At 44.4% G+C, this 21,768-nt stretch overlaps 1 protein-coding gene across 1 annotated transcript; it reads left to right on the forward strand.

Annotated features, from left to right (window-relative positions):
- The first annotated feature begins 652 nt into the window (after nucleotides 1–652).
- On the forward strand, nucleotides 653–19,921 carry MYLIP (myosin regulatory light chain interacting protein). Its single transcript, XM_004483448.4, has 7 exons — nucleotides 653–854; nucleotides 1,751–1,941; nucleotides 13,623–13,808; nucleotides 14,973–15,170; nucleotides 15,569–15,733; nucleotides 16,582–17,002; nucleotides 18,351–19,921. Exons 1-7 carry the CDS (start codon nucleotides 768–770, stop codon nucleotides 18,438–18,440), a joined length of 1,338 nt encoding a protein of 445 aa, XP_004483505.2. The 5' UTR covers nucleotides 653–767; the 3' UTR covers nucleotides 18,441–19,921.
- The last annotated feature ends 1,847 nt before the right edge of the window (nucleotides 19,922–21,768 follow it).

Below are 21,768 nucleotides of genomic sequence, written 5' to 3' on the forward strand. Positions count from 1 at the left end.
CTCTGCGGGTAAACCGACACCTGCGGGGAGAGCTGATGCAGGCAGCACCGGACCGAACTACCTGGCTTAAAAGACAACCGCAAAAACTTTTATAATCAGATTTTTCACCCCCAAAAATGAGGCTCCCCAATTCCGCCTCCCAACAACCCACACTGGCAGACCCCGACGGAGGCTTCGGGGTCGCCCCCTTTCCTTTCAGGCTTCCATCTCCCACGAAGTGGCCCGAGGCTCCCGAAGGACAACGGCAGCCGGGCGACCGCAGCCCCGACTGCGCGGCGTCCGGGCCTCCGCGCCCCGGGCGGCGGCTCCTCCGCCGAGCAGCGTCGCCCAGCGGGGGCCCGCCGGGGCCTCCCCGCTCCGCCGCCCCCGGCCCGGCCAGCGGCCGCCTCCCCGGGCGGCGGGCGGGACTCGGCGGGCGCCGGGAGGCCGCGGCCCGGCGGGCCCCGCTATTGGCTGGCGGGGCGACGGGGAGGGGCGGGGCCGCCGTGATTGGCGGGGCCGCGGGCGGCGGGGGCGGGGCCGCTATATCGGCGGCGCCCGGGCCGCTGCGCAGGCAGTCGGCTGCGGGAGTGCGGCGCCGCCGCGGGCCAGCGGGGAGCGCGGGCGAGGGGGCGGCGGGGGCGCGGGCGGCGGGCGCGGGGCAGGGGCCGCGGGCCTCCCGAGGCGCAGCCCTCGCCGGGCCCGGGGCTCGGCGTGAGTCGTGGCCGGGCGGCCGCCCCGAGCGCGCCGAGGAGGAGGCGGCCGTGGCGACGGCGGCGGCCCCAGCCATGCTGTGCTATGTGACGAGGCCGGACGCGGTCCTGATGGAGGTGGAGGTGGAGGCCAAGGCCAACGGCGAGGACTGCCTCAACCAGGTGAGGCCGGGGGCCGGCGCGGCGGCCGGGCCGGCCCGGGGAGCGCGCCCCAGGCCCCTGCCTCCCGGCGGGCGTGGGAGCGCGGGGGACGCCCGCGGCGCGGGGCCCCGGCCTGCCGCCCCGCCCCCGCGCACCTGCCGCAGGTGTGTGCGTGATGCCGCCTGCCGGGGGCTGGCGGGGCTGGCGGCGCCACCCACGTCCCGGGATGGGGGGGATTCGGGAGTGGCTCGAGGCGGTCGTGGGCCCCCCTCGGGTTGCCGGACCGGCCGGGCCCTCGTGTCCTGCTGCCTCGCGAACGCCATCAGTCCCCGGAACCCGCGGAACTGCGGGGGACGGGAGGGCTGGAGGTGTCGTTCCGCAAAGGGGGCAGCCAGACGGTGTCCAGACAGCTGGTGGGGCAGGCAGCACGTTTAGTCCCAGCTGCCGCCCTGTGCTCCCGGCGCCCCTACACTTGAGATGTTCGGAAAACCTCTTGGAAAGCCTGGCTGACACTTGTGGCGTGTTTCCTGAACGTGTTGGGTGTTTGTGGCGCCCAGATGGTTAAAAGGGTCCAGATAATAAACTGCCAAATCAGCTGTGCAGATTGCGCCGGTGGAGGGAATTCCAGAGACTGGCAAGAGAAGGGAAACACCCCTCGATTCCCCTCCTCGGCTTTGCTGAAGGGCTCCTTTGAGGATTCCCCTTTCTGTATCTGGGGTTGGCCAGGCCCTCTGGATTAAATGAAGACCAAGCGTCGTGCTGTAGCTAATGGCTTAGCATCACCCGAGCCCTAGCACTCGAGCACAGTCGAACTTCGTAAAAAGGGTGCGGGAACCTCGGAAAGAGGTGGAGCCCTTGGGTCCACTCTGACCGCGTGCACCGTTGGCTCATCAGTGCTGCATTTCTTTTTGTTCTAGGTGTGCAGGCGATTGGGAATTATTGAAGTGGATTATTTTGGACTGCAGTTTACGGGTAGCAAAGGTGAAAGTTTATGGCTAAATCTGCGAAACCGGATCTCCCAGCAGATGGATGGGCTAGCTCCTTACCGGCTTAAACTGAAAGTCAAGTTCTTTGTGGAGCCTCATCTCATTTTACAGGAGCAGACAAGGTAAAGGCAGGCTAAAATCAAGGCATGCCAGACACACTTGAGATTCTGTTTAGAAAGGACTGTTGTGCATTCTCAGAGTGTTCACAGGCAAATTTGTTTTGTTGCACAGAGAGCTGGTTTATAACTTATAAGTTTTCCGTGGCACAGCCCTTTGGCTTGAGGTGAAGGGGGATCTCATTACATAGTTGGCCGGGGGTGTTTTCCAACTCTTCTTTGTTTATCTTGTCTTTAAAACTTAATGGAAGTGCAGGGTTGGGTTTTCACAGGTAACATTTGGGATCAGGGCTACAGTCCAAAACAGCAAAACAAACAAACACAAAAGAAAAAGTGCAGACTTCCTGATAGCTGGGGAATCTTCCTAGCCTGCCTCTGAATGCCCGGTAGTAACCTCTGCCTCAGCAGTGTTACTGTAGGTCACTGTGGACTGCTCTAACCCAGAGCAGGAAACACTTCCTCTTGGGTTGCTAAAGCTTGGTCAACTTCTTCAGCCTAGTGTCAGATTACAGTGTGTAGTAATGAGCCCTGACTTCATGCAGAATTTGAAGTGTTTCTCAGTTTCTTGAAAACTTGAAGACCTCTTTTAAGGCCAGTGTGACTGCATACCAACCCATACAATCTTACACATGATCGTTGAGTTCGAAATGTTGAATTTATCTTGTTTCGATGTGAATAAAAAAAACCCACCAGCTGAAGTAGACAACCGAAGCATGTGGTTTCCTTTTTCAAACAGAAAATGTTTTCTCCCCTGGACTGACAAATACTTTTCTGTAAGATGAGCCAAACTTGGAAACTGGTGTTTAATATTTATGGCTGAAATGCAAGCGTCTTAAATCACATACTAGCATGTCAAAAAAAAGGGAGAATGACTACTTTTAAACACAGCAAACTTTGGATCGAAGGGCTAACGTTTTCCATAAGGCTTTGGCTTGATCTTTGCCATGTACATGAAAAAATGTGAGTGTGAAAATTCTGAGTAATGATGAGTAAAGAATATCTTTTGTGAGTTATTAGCATGCTAATTTTTGTTGTGGTTTACCACAGACTCAGAAATTTTTTTTTGAAGTTTCAGTTGAATTTGAAATCTCTGCTTTGTCTTATTATGGAACTCTAAAGAGTGAGGGAAATTCATGTTCAGTTTTAAGGAAATTAGTTTTGTTTCTGATGGAAGCTGGTAATTCTTAATGCAAGCTTGAAGATGTTTTAGCTGTCTGTATTAATCAGAATAGTTTTTTTTAAAACTTAAAGTTGATTTGTTAAAGCTTCTACTTTGCACTTCAGTGTCATAACTTGCAGTTGAGTAAAAAGGAAAACGTCTACATATACAGATTTATCACAATGTATTGGAAATTTCATTGTGTAGCCTTATGATTTTGCAGTCATATCAAGACCTCTCAATGCACATTTATTTTGATGACACGAATTCATTTTTCAGACCTACGGAAGCATGGATGACTGGATATGTCATTTAAACAATGGCTGCAGTAATAATAATATGCATTCAACTTTAAAATGTAACATTCAGACTTTAAAATTGACTACTAGGTGGTCTTTACCTGTGCTTTCGTGTGATTGGGTCAGTAGCTATGTTTAAATGCATTTTATTCATGAAGAAATAGGGAAATTTTAAAAATTATAGCTAGAATCAAATTTCATATCTTGGTTTTTACTATATTGACTCAGTTGACTTTAACTCTTGAGATTTACGGCTAATAGCACTCAAAGAATGTGCATACCCAATTTGACTAGATTATTTTAATTGATTTTAATTCATTTTTTAATATTAAAAAGTACAGAATAAACTTTTGAGTTGCTTTCAAACTGTTGGTGAATTTTGCTTGTTTTTGTGGGGTTGTCTGGAACACAAAAACTTTTAAGAAAATGCCACCTAAAGTTTTGTAATTAGCATTTGTAACTTATAATTAGGACATCAGAAGTTGTAGGTCCAGTAACATAGCAGTTAACATTGTTTTCATGAGCCTGATCTTATAGAACCACAAATATTTATTTTCCTAATATTATGTTAGCAAAAATAAAATAACCTGGCTAAATTTTTTTTGATGTCTGTTTATCGTGAAATATTTATATGAAATACTGTGAATGTAAAATAGACCTGTTTGGTGAGTAAAGCTGGCTTTGACAGTCGAGGTAGGAGAGGTGATTTTGGGCTGCTTCTAAACCACGAAGGATACACTTAGCCTGCTGAAAGCTTCTAGACAGTTTAGTAAATGGAGCTGAAATTCCTAGTAGAATTGTCTTCTGTGGACAATGAGGTAGCCTGCTCGCAGTAGAGCTGGCTTAACTGCGGCCAGTTAGTACGTTAGTTCTCATCAGATTCAGGAGGCCTGTTTGTAACAGTACTGGGGACAGGCAGAGACCCAGCATGGCCCTCTGCCACCAGCTACCATAGGGACTCCAAGCCTGAGCCCAGTGCTTCATCTCAATTGAAAACCCGGGAAGAGACTGTCTCTAAAATCCCTTTTTGCAACTTTTTTTCCCCTCTTTGCTTCTGCTTCCTCTCTAGTTCTATTATTTTCCTTAATGTTTTCTTAAATCCATTTTTCTGAAGACAGAGAAAGAAAACCATATATCAAGTATCTGCTTAGATTGATAGCAGAAATCTGGTTTCTGCTTTGGCATAATCTTTAGATTTGGTTTTTCTGCCCAGGTTGTTATAGTTACTCTTGAATAGGGACCGCAAAAGGAAAAAGGAGAGTCTTGTTTAGACTCGCTGGCACATTGCAGAGATGGAGATGGCAGGTATTTTCAGCAGATGTTTGCCATGCTGGGGAGTAAAACTAAATTATTGTGTTCTGAAAATAGATCTGAAGTAATAATCTTTAAAATTCTAACCTTTCAAAGGCTTACAGTTACAGCAATTCAGACTGGATTTTGTTAATGTTTTCAGAACCAGAGATTAGGGAATTATGTGCTTCATCTATAGAGTTGTACTTCTATCATCCATTGCCAAGAGAAGCCTAATATTTCTCCTTCCTTTGCCATGTTTTAGCAGAGCCCTGCAGTTTTGCTAGGGTGTGTCCTGCTTTAGTTAGCAGAGCCCTGTGGTCTTTGCTAGGGTGTGTCCTGCTTTAGGATCCAGAAACACTTCATTTCTCTTTCCCAGCAAACAACCCCAGTACAAGGGCTCCATGAAACCTGAACTAAATGTTCACAGAAATACTGTAATCCTAGACACTGAATTCCTGTGGATTCATCAAGATTTCAGTTAAATGAGAAGAGATGAATTTGATACGTCCCTTTTCCTTCAACTCTCAGCTCAGTTATTACTGTGTGGGAAAGCCGTCTCTAGCCCTGCTCAGGATACTAAACTTTCACAGAACATCTTGTGTCCTTCCTTTACAGCATTTAATGAGTTTTATAACCCTGAGTTTACATATGTGAAAATCTGATTATTTTCAGTCACTCTGGTAATCTAAATTCCATTAAACAGGGCACCAATCAACATTGTGTCCCTAGAGTCTAGCAAGTGCGTGGTCCTAAATATTTGTTGAATTAATGAATAAAGCACTTGGAAATAAATGAAATGGGGGTTAACTGGTACTGATAATGTATGTTTTCCTATAGATTTGAAATATTTTTCAGTTTGCTTCTGTAAACTGAAAAGTTGAGGCCACCTAAAAGAAATCTCAGTGTTAAATAATGTTTTGTAAGTGATTGTTTTCTGTTTAGAACTTGTTTAGTGCTGGGCAATTTTTTGCTTCCTTTCCTTCACCCTCTCTACTCTCCCACAGACCATTTGTTTATCGTGGTTAAATTCTTACATAAAATGAATTACAGTTTGCCTGGATTGTTTATGAAACTCAGCTTTCAAGCTGCACCATCACTTTATCTAATTTCAACCAATTTGTAGGTTCTAAGTATTTATGGAACTCAGTTTTTCCATATCTTCCAACAAAAACCACTTAGACATGTGAAAATCTAGGAAAGATTGCATTGTTGGACTCCACAGAGCAAATGTCACATGGAAATGCCTGGCAGCTATGATGTGGTACTCTCGAACCAATTCAGAACAGAATAATTTTGGTCCTAGTCAGTGCCTGTAAATGATGCCCAAGGTCTTTCAAAACGTCCTCAACACCGGTAAAGGTTGTGTACCTGCTTTACCTCTGTGCGATTCAGGCTTAGTGAGTTCAATGGGATGCTACAGCAGAATTTACCTACTGTAAAGGTGTTGTTTATGTTCTCTTTGTCATTTCTATAACTTAGAGCAGGATTCCATTTTTTTTTGCCTATGCAAACACAAAATGGGCTTCAGGAGGTAAAAATAATAAAAGCGTACTTGTGATTTATTGCCAATGAAAGTACTGAATCTCTGAATTCCAGTAAGGGTTTTTTCCTCTGTTGCTAAGAATATAGATTACCTGTTATTACATGTTTCTCTTAACCAAGGAACTTCCTTCGAGGCATCTTTGGCCTCTTGAATCTGAAACTCGCGTAAGTGCATGGAATCTTGAGAGAAAATTGAGGAATCGATTTTTATGTAACCAAAATGAACTTTTAATTTGGAAAATGCCATTTTAAGTAGAATCTGAGTATTTAGAAAGCACTTAGGCTGAGATTCAGGCAGTTGGTATTGCACAACTCCAGGGGCAGCAGCCGCGTTTCTTTTCGGGGTGGTGTCCCTGCAGCTCTGGTCTCAGACCTGTGTGGCACCAGCAGAAGGACATGGGCAGGAACTGATGACTTGAAGACCAAGAGATGATAAGGGCTGGAAAGTCCTGAATCACCCCGTATTTTAGAAAAAGCTCACCTGAAGAACAGTCCTAACTACTCTGCATTGTTGCAAAAAGAGATGCCGTTAACAGTTTTAAACCAGAGGATTGCCTAGAACAGGTATCTGTTACCAGTGAATAATCATGGTTGTTAGAAATATAGAATTCTGTGAAGCGGACTTGGCCCAGTGGATAGGGTGTCCGTCTACCACATGGGAGGTCCATGGTTCAAACCCCCGGCCTCCTTGACCCAAGTGCAGCTGGCCCACGCACAGTGCTGATGTGTGCAAGGAGTGTTGTACCACGCGGGGGTGTCCCCCGCATAAGGGAGCCCCATGCGCAAGGAGTGCACCCTGTAAGGAGAGCTGCCCCACGCAAAAGAGAGTTAAGCCTGCCCAGGAATGGTGCCGCACACATGGAGAGCTGACACAGCAAGATGACGCAACAAAGAAAAACACAGATCCCCGTGCTGCCGACAACAACAGAAGTGGACAAAAGAAGAACATGCAGCAAATGGACACAGAGAACAGACAACTGGGGTGGGGCAGGGTGGGAAGGGGAAATAAATAAATAAATCTTTTAAAAAAAAAGTACAGAATTCCTGCTTTTGAGTAGTAAATATTCTTCTGGTATGGGTTGTAATCACTTTTGAAGTTGGACCCCCCCCCTCCATTTTAGTTTTTCTAGACTGCTCAAGCAGATGGGTCTGGTTAAACAATAGGAATGTATTAGCTTGTGGCTTTGAGGCCAGAAAAATGTCCAAACCAAGGGGCTGCTTTCTTCGCAGAGACCGTGGCGTTCTGGGCTGGCTGCCGGCCATCCTAGGGTCCTCGGCTCCTCTGCCCCACACAGGGCACACGGCAGCTTCTCCCGACCTCCTCATCTCTCCCAGGTTCCAGTGAACCTCAGTGTCTCGCTTCCTGTGACTTTCTCTCTCTCTCTCTCTGAATTTCATTTCCCTTATAAAGGACTCCAGAAATAGGATTACAACCCATCCTGATTGAGCTGGGCCACACCTTAATCGAAGTAGCCTCATCAAAAAGGTCCTGCTTAGAGTGTGTGCACATCCACAGGAATGGATTCGACTGAAGAACTTACTTTTCTGGAGTACATACACCACACACATACACACCCCTGTATCTTTTAACCGCCACACACATACACACCCCTGTATCTTTTAACTGCTGTGGAGCCCAGGGAGAAACAAATTTTTATCATTGCTTGCCATTTTGTATTTTTGAGAAGCATCTCCTTAAACCTGAATAGTGACCTGACTTGGTAATTAATTACCTGACTGTGTGACAGGTTTCTCAATGGCCAGCCCTCCATGAAGTAGTAGCTTTGATGTTTTCGTTTTAGGTGTAACTATTCATTGAACTCTGAATCCCGACCCTAAGGGATTTTTCCTGGAATTATTTTTTCAGCCTTTTGTTGTGAAAACTTTCAAATGTACAGAAAAGATGAAAACTTTACAGTGAATGCCCATAAACTCCTATGTAGCTTCTACTAGTAAACACCCATAGGTCCCCACCTAGATTCTACTATTAACAGGTTTACTCGCTTGATCACATATTTATCCATCCCTATCAATCTATCTTATTTTCTTGATGGATCTCAAAGTAAGTTGTGTATAGGTACACTTCTCTGTAAACACTTCAGTTAGCAAATCAGTAACTAGAATGCAGTATTTGTATAAAGATCTTTTTTTCTTTTGAACTAACATTTACAAATGATGAAACATCAGTCTTATTTATGGCATTTGATGAATTTTTACAGTGCATTAAATTTTCACCAAACACCCCATCAAGATTTAGAAAATTACCACCACTCCAGAAAGTTCCCTGATGACCCTCTGTAGTAAGTCCCCTCCTTTCTTCCCCATTCCACTGTTCTGTATTTTTCCACATAGGTTCATTTTCCTGTTGTAGAACTTCTAGATGTGGTACATACTGTTTTGTGTCTGGCTTCACTTGCTCATCGTAAAGTTTCTGAGATGCACCCATATTGTGTGCATCAGAGCCTTGCTCCTTTTTATAGTGTGCCCACTGGGCAGTAAGGTTCCCTCCATAGCAGTCCGTTGTATGACTTGCTTGTGGTTTGCTTACTTGTACTCCTCTGATAGACACCTGAATAAAGCTGCTCTGAACATTCTGGTACCACACCTTACTGTGGACATGGGTTTGCATTCTGGCAGAGCTGGTCATAGCTATTCCATAGGTAACTGGATAAGCGATTGTTTGTTTTTATAAGAACTTTCCAGGCCCTTTCCCAAAGTGGCTGTATCATTTTGTACTCTCAAGAAGAGTAATGAGAGTCCAGTTCCTCCACATTCTTGCCAACCTTTTGGCAGGTGTGTAGGGGCAGCCCATTGTGGTTTTCATTTGCATTTTATTGTTGATTAATAGTGTTGAACACTTTCTCTTGTGCTTATTGGCCTTTCCCATATCTTCTTTTGCAAGGTGGCTATTTAAGTCATTTGCCCGTTTGTATTGAGTTACCTCTATTTTTGAGTTATATGTATTCCTTGTATGTCCTTGATACCGGTCCTTTGTCAGAGACATGTCTTGTGAATGTGTTTTCTTCCCTGGCTTGCCTATTGTCTTGATCTCTTTTGATGAGTAGAGGTCTTCCTTTTGGTGAAGTCTCATTTATCCATTTCTTTTTTCTTTTGCGGTTATTGCCTACTGTGTCCTGAGAAGAAACCTTTGCCTGCTCCCAACTCACGAATATATTCTTCTATGTTTAGTTTCTAAAGCATTGTGGTTTTAGCTTTTCCATTTAGATCTTTGATCCATCCTAAACAAAATTCTTCTCGCAGTTTCTGTTTTGATAGTTTTTAAATCTAACTTGGCAGACGGAGTTTGGTTTAAAATAAACTAATATGATAATATGATCAAGTGACTCATTGGACTGAGAAGCTCTTATTGATGACTACGGGGCGGGGTAAGGGGCGGGGGTTCCCAACGAGGTGAGAGACAAGGGGGGGGGGGCGGTTCCCAACAAGGTGAGAGGCAAGCCGGCCATTGCACCTGCATTGCCGGGCTCAAGTCGTGCCTGTAGGGAAGAAATGCAGCTCAATTACTGAGTTTTTAAAATTAGCTACTTGGTCATTTTAAGGATGTTTATGATTATTTAATGATTTTGAGTTGAATAGTGAATCTGGATAAAGTTATTTTACATTTGTGTCACCAAAAGCTTTTCAAAATGATGTCGCTGGGAAGATACTTACAGGGCAATAACAGGAGTCAATGTCCGTGCTAGCAAATCCACAGCTCCCAATTGATTTGCAAAAGGTTCTGCTTTGATTGGTAGATGATTTCTTTATGAGATGCACCAGTGTTTAGAGATTACAACTCTTGAAACCTATGATCTCACTTTATTCCTTGAAGTTATAAAAAAGGAATTAATTTTAAAAACAGAAAATTTGAAGTACTCTGAAGCAAAAATACATTAAGAATATGTGATTCTTTTTAAAAATCAAATTTTGGCATATTCTTATATTCATCCTATTTTTCAAAATCTTCCCTAATGCTGTAGCAAATGTGAATTTGTTGGTACCCATGATGCAAGGATATGGGTTTAGCCAGAATGTTTACTTTGGGCCCCCAAATGTGTGTGGTCCTTATTGAAAATATCCATTGTTTTTTAAGTTACTAAGTAAAATTTAAAGAAGAATCATAATTTTCAAGGTCTAACCAGAAAAACGTCTAGAAAATGCAGTTTGAGCTTATGACTGTAGGATACAGACATTTGCTTAAGACAAAGAAAATAGCCACCACTGCCACCACCCCCCCCCACCTTGTGCTTTCTTTCTGTTCGTGATTCCAGCATGTAACCTATATTGAGTTAGATGTGCCATCCTCTTTTATATTGGGCAAAAAAGAATTCATTACAGGCAGGACCTCTTTGACTACACCTGCTTGTTTTGATATTATTGGTAACCTTTTATCCACTTTACAAAAAGGAAGGGGTAAGATGCAGAAGTGAGGAACAAGACCATTCCAGTCCAGATGGCTAAAGGGGAAAATATTAAGAGAAAATACTGGATTCAAAACCATCTCTAAATATTGAACCATCATCGGTTTCCTTGCTGGAAATTTGTCTCCGAGCTCTGCTACCCTTCTCTTGGAAAGAACACATCAAATAAAGTCTCCCAAGAGCACACGCTGGCTGGTGGCCTTTGCTCCGTGCTCCTTGTGCGTCTCTCCTGGAAAGCATAAATAAAACTTGTGGCCCCAAAGCCCCATGTGGCTGGAGTTGATTCGGGTAGGCTATGTTCTTTCACTCCAGAAGCCTGTAAGTGCCATCTGACCTGCTCGCCCTGCGACCCCAGCGGAGGCCTTGGTGCAGCGGCGCTGCGTGGTAAACGCTTGCCGAGTTGAAGCCAAGCAGTGTCTTTATAGCCGTGGAACTGCAGAATGCAGGGGAGTTTTCAGTCCACAGTGAGGAGGAGGGTTTTTTCCTTGCTTATAGGGAACTGTTTGCAGTGCAGCCTAGAATGTGAAGTATGTAGAAAAGGTCAATTGTCTGCCCCTTCCCCCTTTCCTTTAAAAAAATTCTGACCCACATGCCCAGAAAAGATCAACATTACTCTCAGGCTGCCGACCACCTGTTTATATTTCATGGGTGCTGCTTTGCCTTGATTTTGGCAGCTGTCTCTCCAAAAGTAAGGGTGGAGAATTTGGAAAGAGAAATTGGATTGATTTTGAAACTCTTCCTCTGCAGGCTATACTTAGCATGTAATAAAACAGGAACTAGGCTCTAACTTTACATGTGGAAAATAAGTTAAAAGATGTCGTCGCATAAGCAGCAATTAAGTTGAAAAGACTTAGTTTGTGGTGATACCCTTAAAATCCCTCAGCGCAAAAGTTCTTCTTTAAGCAAATGTTCAGAGTTTAGTTCCCTAACAACTGATTGAATTCAGAGACAGAGGTTCATTAACCAAAATGAAGTTTACCAAAGGGTCACCTAAGAAGCAGCAGTACCGTCACACCAGGGTTTCTTGAGACTGCCAGACCTCCGTCTGCAGATAGCGATTTTAACACGTTATTTTTGCGATTGTTTTCTTTGCCCTAGTGAGGACACTCTTCTCAGTTTAGCAGCATGTCAGAAAACTAAAGACTAGCAGATGTTTGGGTTAATAAAAACCATGTTTATCTCCTTTCCATGCTATTATGCATTCTTACTGTGATTTCTTTATAGGGCCTTTGAATAAAGAAACAACTTTGCAGTGTTTGGCAGCGTTTGATAATTTTTTAAATATTTCTTCTCCGTTGTAGAAGGCACAAAACATTGAAGTTAAACATTTCTTAAAGCAAGATGAGTGGCTCCCAGCCCGATGTCTTGAGACTCTTCACTGCAGCCCCTCCTTGCATTTCTAGTCTCACCTTCTCCTCCTTCCCTTTTCTTACCTTGCTCCTGTTAGTCAAACACAGATGTAGAATGTGAATGAAGGCAGTGGTGAGGACAGAGCTAAGGGCGTCACCCTGGGCTGAAGTGGGCAACTGAACTTGTGCAGCGTTCCTGGAGATTCGGAGAACTACCGGTGGCTGTAGTTCATTTATTCAGGGAAGAAAGAGTGTGACATGTAAGCACATTTGAGAGACTAACAATTCACAGCCTTCCTATTAGTCAGAAACAAAATTTTAAAACTTAGGCCAATCTATGCATGGCAGTTTAGCTCTTCTCTTGGGATTTTTGGCACTATCTTCGGCTGACAACAAAATCTGCATTATCCCAGGAGTTTCTAAGAGTGATATTGCCTTTTAAGAAATGTAGAATTGTGTACTTCCAGAACAGTCTCAAACAGAATGAAACTAAGCTGGAAGACAGAGTGATCACAGTTAATATGCAGGTCTCCACGTACTTAGGGAGCTCGCTGATTCTAGAGGGCGCTTTCCAATTGGCCTCTGAAGCTTACCAGTAAAGGAGACCAGAATATGTCCCACACGCATGTTGTTTGCTTGTGATAGAAATGCAAGAGTGGCCTTTGGGACAGAGGGAGCAGCAAGCCTGGAGACCAGAGGCGGGAACCTGCTTGGTTTTTTCCAGGAAGAGCAATTACCCCGTTCCTGGGGCACAGCGGTCGGCGGACCAGGCCTGTGGAGAGCCTGGGGTTTCCTCAGGACAGCGCCACGCTGGGGAAACCCTTGGGGGCTTCGAGCAGAGGGGCCACTGGCGAGGCTGGAAGCCAGCAGCTTGGAGCAGGGTGGGTTAGCAGAGTCTAGAGGAGGAGCAGTGCTCCAGGAAATGGGTTGCAAATTCCCTCCCAGGTGAAGCTGCAAGTAGGACAGAGGTAAAAATGGAAGGGGTAGAACTGGATTTAAAGAGTTTCCAGGGACAACGAGTAGGTGGAAATAGGATTAGGAGTCAGAAGTGAAGGAGGGACAGTCAATCTGTGTTTTCCACTGTGAGAAAAAGTTTGAGAAGGAGGACACTGAGTTTGGTTTTGAGTGAGCTGAACTTGAGGTACAGGAGGAACATCCAAGTGGAGACATCTGGGGGAGTTGGACATTTGAATACGATTTTTAGGGAGAAGTCGGGTCTGAGACAAGATTTGGGAGTCATTCCCATAAAGGTGAGGATCATGTCTTTTTTCTAGAATTCCTTAAGATTTTATCAGTATCCATATCAAGGTCAAGTTTTTCTGAGTAAGATAATGTATTCTTCACATTATAATGTGAAAACCTGGGGTTAAGCTGTGAAGAAATGTAATCCATTTCTCATGCTTAGAGCAAATATTTCAGTATACAGTTTTCATTCCAGAAAAACTTAGTCCTTGCACTTCCTTTGTTATGTTAACAAAGGGTTCTTTAAGGGTAGGCATTTTCAGGATGAGTTTCTCAAATCGCTCTGTTTTCTTGAACAGTGACTGTGAAACTACTAAGCAGGTTGTATCTGAAATCAAAAGACAGCCCCCCACCATAATCTGATTCTGGCATTGTTTTGCAGGCATATCTTTTTCTTGCACATAAAAGAGGCCCTCCTGGCAGGCCACCTCCAGTGTTCCTCAGAGCAGGCGGTAGAACTCAGTGCCCTCCTGGCGCAGACCAAGTTCGGGGACTACAATCAGAACACAGCCAAGTACAACTACGAGGAGCTGTGTGCAAAGGAGCTCTCCAGTGCTGCCCTGAACAGGTGAGGCTGTAGCCAAGGCACGCGCTTGTAGAGCTAGTAAGTTCATAGGGATCGCCAGAAGAAAATGAAACTTGCCATATACGGATAATCTGTAGACTAATAGACACTATAAACACACAGCATCAGCTGCACAAATAAGTGCCCATCTATAAAATGATTTGTAATGGACCTTTTAAGAATGCAAATCTCCTAAAACAAGTCTATTACGTATATTGGCATCTTTTTATCTCAACAAGAATTAAACCAAGAGCCTAACTCAGGTGCATTAGTTATGTATACCTGTGTAACAAATTACCCCAAATGCAGTGACTTAAAACAACAAACACAATCTCCCAGTTTTGCAGGTGGGTGCCTCAGCTCCAGACCCCCCACCCCGAGGCAGCAGTCCCATTGGGGTCTTCTGTCCTATCCGAAGGCTCCTTGAGGGACGGGCGTGCTCCAGGGTCGCCGAGGGCTGTACCAGCCGGCCTTTTCCCCACGCCTCCTGGGCCCTCCCGCAGGTCTGCTGCTCCACGTGACAGCCGGCTTCCCCCAGAGCGAGAGAGAGCACCTGAGATGGAAGTCAAAGCCCTTTCATAACGTAATCTTAGAAGTGACACCCCAGCACTTCTGCCATGTTCCGTTCATTCCAGCCCAGCCTCGAAGGAAATTGCCCAATGTGCATTCATTGAGTGCAGTGTTAGAGGCTGCTCCCCCACAGTAGGTGATAGGAAAATAAATCCTGTGTTTTCTTCTGTTGCAGACAACCTAATAAATCCCTCATGAATGCTGTATTGAAGCACTGCTATATTGAATGCTATGATGAAGTTTATGAAGTGTATGTGTAGGAAAATGCATGAGATGTTCCAACATACAAATTTGTCTTATGTACATTTTGGGGGGTTTTTGCATAGTTCTTCTAAATCCATTCCCTAACCAGCATCCCAAAATTTTTTCTACTAAATATTTAATAGTTGTGTTTTAGAAATATTTTACCATAAGTTTCCTAAATAAATGAAACATCAATATTAAACAGTTTACATTTTTGTGATTCATAAGTGACAGTGACAGTGTAATTTGTTAGTGAAAACTGTGTAACGTTTTCCTGACTCTATATAGATTTATCTCCAAAGATGCATAAGCTGGTCTTTCTGTCTAACTCTGTGCCCTTTTGGTCTCCTGCAGCATTATTGCAAAGCATAAGGAGCTGGAGGGGACCAGCCAGGCTTCAGCTGAATACCAGGTTTTGCAGATTGTGTCGACAATGGAAAACTACGGTGTAGAATGGCATTCTGTGCGGGACAGTGAAGGGCAGAAACTCCTCATTGGAGTCGGGCCTGAAGGAATCTCCATTTATAAAGATGACTTTAGCCCAATTAATAGGCAAGTCATGTCTTAATTCTTAAAAAAAATATATTGTATGCCTTTTATTTTGTAGTTCTTATGAAAATAGTTAGAAAATGGAAAGGTTAGACATCACCTTTAGAAATGTTTCATTTTTTGTACATACATTAATTTTTTCATTTGATGTTTCTTAAATGTCAAATCAAAGTATATACTGATGTGACAGAGTTAATACTTTTCCAATACGTCCCTGCCCCAGAAATCTTTTTCACCTGCACACACACAACTCCCCGTTTACACACTGTGGTGTTTCAGTGTGCCTTTATAACCTGGGGCACAAAGTAGTCGTATGACAGCCTCGATGAAGGTCTTGATTTGACGGTGTGTTGGGTCCTACCGTTGTGATAGTTGCTCACTTCTCTCTTCCCATCTTTCAGGATAGCATACCCTGTGGTACAGATGGCCACCCAGTCGGGAAAGAACGTGTACTTGACGGTCACCAAGGAGTCTGGGAACAGCATTGTGCTTCTGTTCAAAATGATCAGCACCAGGGCAGCCAGTGGCCTCTACAGAGCGATAACAGAAACACATGCCTTCTACAGGTGCGTGCTGCCCTCCAGTTTATAACCCTGGCACCTGCAGTTCTGAGTTGTTTGGGTGACAGCAAAGTTCCCTCATTTTCTTGTCAGTCTAATACAAATTTAATAAATCAGCTGCTTCTGAACATTGTTTTTCCACGGTAGCAGTGGGGTCCTTATCAATTTACTACTGCTTTTCCCACCAAAAATGCAGATGGTTGAACTGCACAGATGCGTTTCCCCTGCCAGTGTCCAGTCCCATGTCCTCAGGTCGCCGCCTCTCCCTGAGATGACGCTGAGTGGTTTGGTCTGTTCAGCCGCCACTTTGCCCTTTTCTAACAGAATACTGACATAGGTTGTCTCTCCTTCTGGGAGAGCTGCTTTCCGGAATCTTAACAGCGTAGTCAGTAAGAGACTTAGGAGCAGCAATTGTGATACCCTCCCTTCAGAGGCTACTTTGAAGTAGAGCTGTGATTTGACTCATGTTTGGAGACTTGAAACTAAGCAATTTAACAGGTAGGCAATCTTAAACCTTTTAATGTTAAAATAGATGGACCTAACTCTGGTGCAGAGTGGAAAATTTGGAGAAATTTTTAAGATAAAAGCCAAGATTTCAAAGAGAAATTTCCTTTCTTGCCACAAGCTTCTTTAGCCTCAAGCTTATTCCCTGGAGAAGGAGGTGCACATTCACTGCTTTTTTCTCTCTTTATCAGAGGTACTTTGGAAACACTTGAAGAGCAGAGGTGAAATAAATGCAATATTTAACATACGTAAAACCGGGGAACTTACTTGCAAACATGCAGTTCAGGTCTGAGTGGTGGAAATGCCCGGGCTTTGCAGTATTGAAGCACTCATTCAGCTTCTCCTCGCAGGTGCGACACGGTGACGAGTGCCGTCATGATGCAGTACAGTCGTGACTTAAAGGGCCACTTGGCATCCTTGTTTCTGAATGAAAATATTAACCTTGGCAAGAAGTATGTCTTTGACATTAAAAGAACATCCAAGGAGGTGTACGACCACGCGCGGAGGGCTCTTTACAACGCTGGCGTTGTGGACCTCGTTTCCAGAAGCGACCACAGCCCTCCAGGCTCCCCTCTGAAGTCCTCGGAAAGCAGCATGAACTGCAGCAGCTGCGAAGGCTTGAGCTGCCAGCAGACCAGGGAACTCCAGGAGAAGCTGCGCAAGCTCAAAGAAGCCATGCTGTGCATGGCGTGCTGCGAGGAAGAGATCAACTCGACCTTCTGCCCCTGCGGCCACACGGTGTGCTGCGAGAGCTGTGCCACCCAGTTACAGGTACCTGGATGCCAGCCGGCTTGCACCTGGGGCAGGTCCTTGTGTCCATTCAGTAACAGTTAACAAACACCCTCCTAGAGGCTAGGGCCTGGGATGCCAATACACAGCTGGAGAGTGCCCATCTGCTTCTACCCACGCAGGTCCTTTGCGGGCAATGACTTCAAAGCTAGCACCTCCAGGAAGCATTTTGGGTTAGCCTCTTATTTACAACAGCATAATTACACTCAATCGTAGACTTTTTTCAGCATCTGGAAAATCTCATTATGCAGATGAGGAAGCAGGCTCAGACATGTAAAACATAAAACCCATCATCTTGTTAGTGCCGAGCCAAGCCCTGGAGTCAAAGCCTCCCGAGGCCTGGCCAGGCTTCCTCTTCCGTTTCACGTTGTGGCCCAAGTTCTGAGGCTTTGGGAGATGGTCTTTATTGTTAACTCTCCATTATCCACTGGCGGGCAGGTTGTTGACTCTGCTTATTTTTGAGTTAATTCCTTTCATTACTGCATATGCCTCTGGGGGACTCTCAGGGATTAGTTGTTACTTAGCAAGTCAGACTAATTTTAATATTAACGTAAATACAAAAAATGAAACGAAAGTTACTCTCACCTAACAACTTTTCCTTTTTTGAACCTGTTTCCTTTTATAATTTCTCACTTCTCTTCTTTACCGAGGAGGGTTTGCTAAATGTCACTATGGGTTTTAGGTAAAACCAGCCCTAAATATCGAATTTCAGAACTGCTTTGGGGGCTGTATGATGGGCCAGCAGGCTATCTGTGTCCTTAGAGCAGGTCATGCTGCTCCCATGAATTCTCTCCCCCGGAGCAGTCAGGGATTGGTCGTTCTCTGCCCACGTAGTCTGACCTTGGTGGCAAAAGGGCCCCTAGAAAGTCAGCCCAGCATGTAGAGCTGGAGCCGAGCCGCGCTCCCTGGGCACAACGCAGGAATGTCAGCCAAGCCCAAAGCACACAATCTCCAGAAAGGCCTCTGTGTTCCTGCCCGAGGCACAGTGATCTGTCTGTGGAAGGGGCCTTAGCCTGCACAGAAAAACATCATTAGTGAGCACTCTCCTCGTTGTGCCTCATTCTGAGCTCAACTGTCATAACCTAATTAATTCCTTCCCTTTATCCTTTGTGCTTTTCCTCCATCATAGTCATTTTCCATCCCTTGGTTAGGTTGTAAAGGTTAAATTTCAAGTCCATTAGAGAGCAAAGATCTCTGCCATTGAAGGCCGGAATTAATTGGGACCACAGCTTATGTAGAAAAGCGAATGCGGCGGGTATCGAGGTGTGAGCACTGACAACACAGCCGCCCTCGCTGTATTCTAACGGTGTCACTGGCTTCTCTCTCCCAGTCCTGTCCAGTCTGCAGGTCACAGGTGGAACACGTGCAGCACGTCTACCTTCCAACCCACACCAGTCTTCTCAACCTAACTCTCATCTAATCTGTTGGGCATGTGTTTGGCATACGTGAGTCCATGAACTGCACTGTTACCAACTGTAAAAACAATAGAACATCAAGGAAATAATTATACTCCAACACCCATCTGCCCTGCAAAGTTTGGGGGGAAAAAAAGGAAAGAAGAAAGAATACAACTACTCCTTACTACAGTACACGCTGTGCAAAGAACCAGCAATCCCTGCGGTGGCACCCAAGAAGAGCTCTGGGACCCAGACACGTTCCTCGCGCCTTTGTTTTTTGTTTTCAAGGAAAGGAATGGTAAAATCGTCTTTGATGTCAGTTCAGTGGCAACAGAGCCAGCCAACGGGTACCTTCTAGAACATTAGCTTGTAAGTGTGCTTCCTGAATCCTGAGGTCAGTTAGTTTCCTTCCGGCATCATATTTTGGATGAATTTGTTTTAAGAATCGATGTGGTTCTTTTTGTATTGTCATGGAGCTCCAAACATTGTTAATAGGCAAGTTCTTTCGGAAGAAGTAGTCATCGTTTAAATGTCATTTCTGTTTTAATTCTTGTTCAAGGGTGATTGGAAGGTAGATTTAAAAATCAATTCTGTGTCTTTTAACAAGTTGACGACAGAGTTGTCAGGTTGGAATCACTCTGGCTAATAGAAAACATACCTCAGTGTGGGTGGCTTATTCCTCCCCCGCCCCCCCCTTCCCTGCCCAGCCCCTCTTCCAACTCTTCAATTACGAATTGCTACCATTTTGGTTATGAGGCTTCTGTGGGGTAGCCAGGCACTCTATGGGACTCTTGATTTGGTGAACTATCAGATTGAAAAGAGCACATTCTCCCTGGGGAGGGAATGAATTTTCCCATGAAGAGATGAATTTTCATGGCGCTCATGCTGTGGCGTTTCTTTACTTCTCCCAGCCACCCGCCCCGGCTCCCCTGGTGGTGTTGCTCGTGCTTGAACCATCAAGCCTTTCACAGCCTTACCCTAAGTATCCTACTTCGTGTGTACTCTTTGGGGTGGGGCGGGGGGCGAGGGGTGAATGCTTAGGTATTAACTCTCGGTTGTCACCTCTGTATGCTTTGGAGGGGGTTGGGTTCTTTCTGTTTCTGTATTCTTGAACACCTTTTCCACTCCCACTTGGGCATTTTGGATGCTGGTCAGCTAGCGGGTTTTCTAGGAGGCAGGGAAACCTAGATGACCTTATTGGGTGCAATACTAGCTAAGTCAAAGCTAGAAACCCACACTGTCACTTTACTGAAACTTCTGCGTATACTTTTCATATTGCCTTAATGTAGCAGTAATGTGTTTATGCATTTGTTTCTTTGCACAGACATTTTGTCAAATATTAAAACTCTACTTTTTTATGGCACATATTAGCATATAAGCCTTTATTCCAAGAGGTATTTATTTTTTCACTTGTAAAAAAAAATGTTTCCACATAAAGAACTCTGTTATATCCTAGAGGACTTCTGTCTTTTATATTCAGGATAATAAAGACTTTAAAGCAAGATTGGTGTTTGTATCATACAGTTGCTGTCCTTTAAGCCAGGTTTAGTCACTTAAAAGATCCTTGATAACATCATGGTTGGTACCTAATTTGGTCTTATTTGTAAAATTTGAAAATGTTCAGGGCATTTGGCTTTAAATGAGCAGAACATTTCACCTACTTGTTCACTTGTGGGTTTTGACTATAGTATTGGAATGTAGGTGAAAATGGGGTCATACACATAAGCAGATGAAAAATAAAAATGGGGGAAAGTGCTGGAAGGTATTGGGAGAAGGAAGGGAGTGGTGAGGTTTGGCATTAAAAGCGCGTTGCCTGGATAGGTGAGGGCCAGTCTCGGCCCCAGCAGTTCTGACCGCAGGCTACTGACAATAGAGCTATATTCCTTCTTCTAAGACTGCAAGCCTGCTGCTGTTAGGACCTGACTGCTCTAAGCATGCCAGTGTGTTGCTCAGGAAATGTTTGTGTAATAGAGAACATTGCAGACAGTATATGTAACTGATAATTATCTGTAGCAGTTGAAGGAAGGATAATTTTTTTAAATTGGGGAATGGGATTTGTTTTCTACTATATCAGTTAAGTAAACCTAAGTCAATTTCCCATCAATTTCTAGGAATTAGCTCATTTACTGAACACCTGCTAAGGTATTAAGCACTGGGAATAAAGCAGATCAAGACGTGAATGATTCTTAATGCCCTGTATGTACTTGGTCTGTACAGTACAACTGTTGTTTCTCTGTATAGAAGTTAAATGATATTCAAAGATCATAGAATATCAGCACTTGAAGGGATCTTAGACTTGGTATTCTTAGTGTTAGCCAAATGGTTTGATGATGGATGGGTATTTGAGTGGGTGGATGGATGGATGGACAGATAAATTGAGGGCAGGCCAGCAGATGGATAAGATAACATTGTTCATCCCACTGGACCATGGACTCCTCAAGCTCAGTAACTAACACAAAAAACCTGTATTACAAGTGGTAAGTGGTATAATAGATGTATAAGAAAAGTGCTAAGGAGGCACAAAAGGTAGTGACTAATTCTGCTTAAGGGCCAAGAGTAAAAAGGTGCATCACAACGAACCACTGAGCTGGAACTTGACATTTTAGTTGGATTTTACCAGATTGAAAAAGAGAGCATCTGGCCATGGTGTGGCTGAACATCCACATGTCGATGAAGTAAGAAACTAGACTCTGAGGGAATGTCAGTCACAGTGGAGGGGGCCTTGCATCCTAGGTTCAATTTGGACTTGGCTTTCCAGTGCCTTCCAAACAAGAAAACTGTTGTGGCACAAGGGGATAGCCATCAGATGTGATTCTTAAGCAGAGTTCCTACCACAGAGGACAGGACATACAAGAGAAGGAAGATAATGGGGGCAGGGAACTCAATTAGGAAATTCTAATCATCTATCGATGTGAAAAAATGAGATTCAAAAGACTTCAGAAGTATAATCAGTATTTAGTGAGAAAGGTTATATAAAAATTACATCTCTTGCTTGGAATAGATGATAGTCTTTAATAGAAGGACAAACTGGAGCAAGCCATGGAAGAAGGAAGGAAATTAAATTTTGTATTGGACATGATATACTTATGATGTTTGGTAATGGGCAAAGCTGTAGGCAGTTGAAAATTTGGGTTGGTACTTCTGGAGGATGGTAAAAATGAAGAGAAACATTTGGTGACTATGACACTGAGTTGATACTTGAAGTCATGGCAAAGGAAGACGTTATCTGTAGAAGGAGTATCAGAGCAGGGAAAGAATAAGACTGAAGATGGAATGCTAAAGTGACCTGCATCTGAAGTGAACACAAACTGAAGGGGTCTAATAAAGAACAAAGGGATATGGAAAAAGATT

This window comes from Dasypus novemcinctus, chromosome 22 (genome assembly GCF_030445035.2).
Source record: "Dasypus novemcinctus isolate mDasNov1 chromosome 22, mDasNov1.1.hap2, whole genome shotgun sequence".
NCBI classification, from domain to species: Eukaryota; Metazoa; Chordata; class Mammalia; order Cingulata; family Dasypodidae; genus Dasypus; species Dasypus novemcinctus.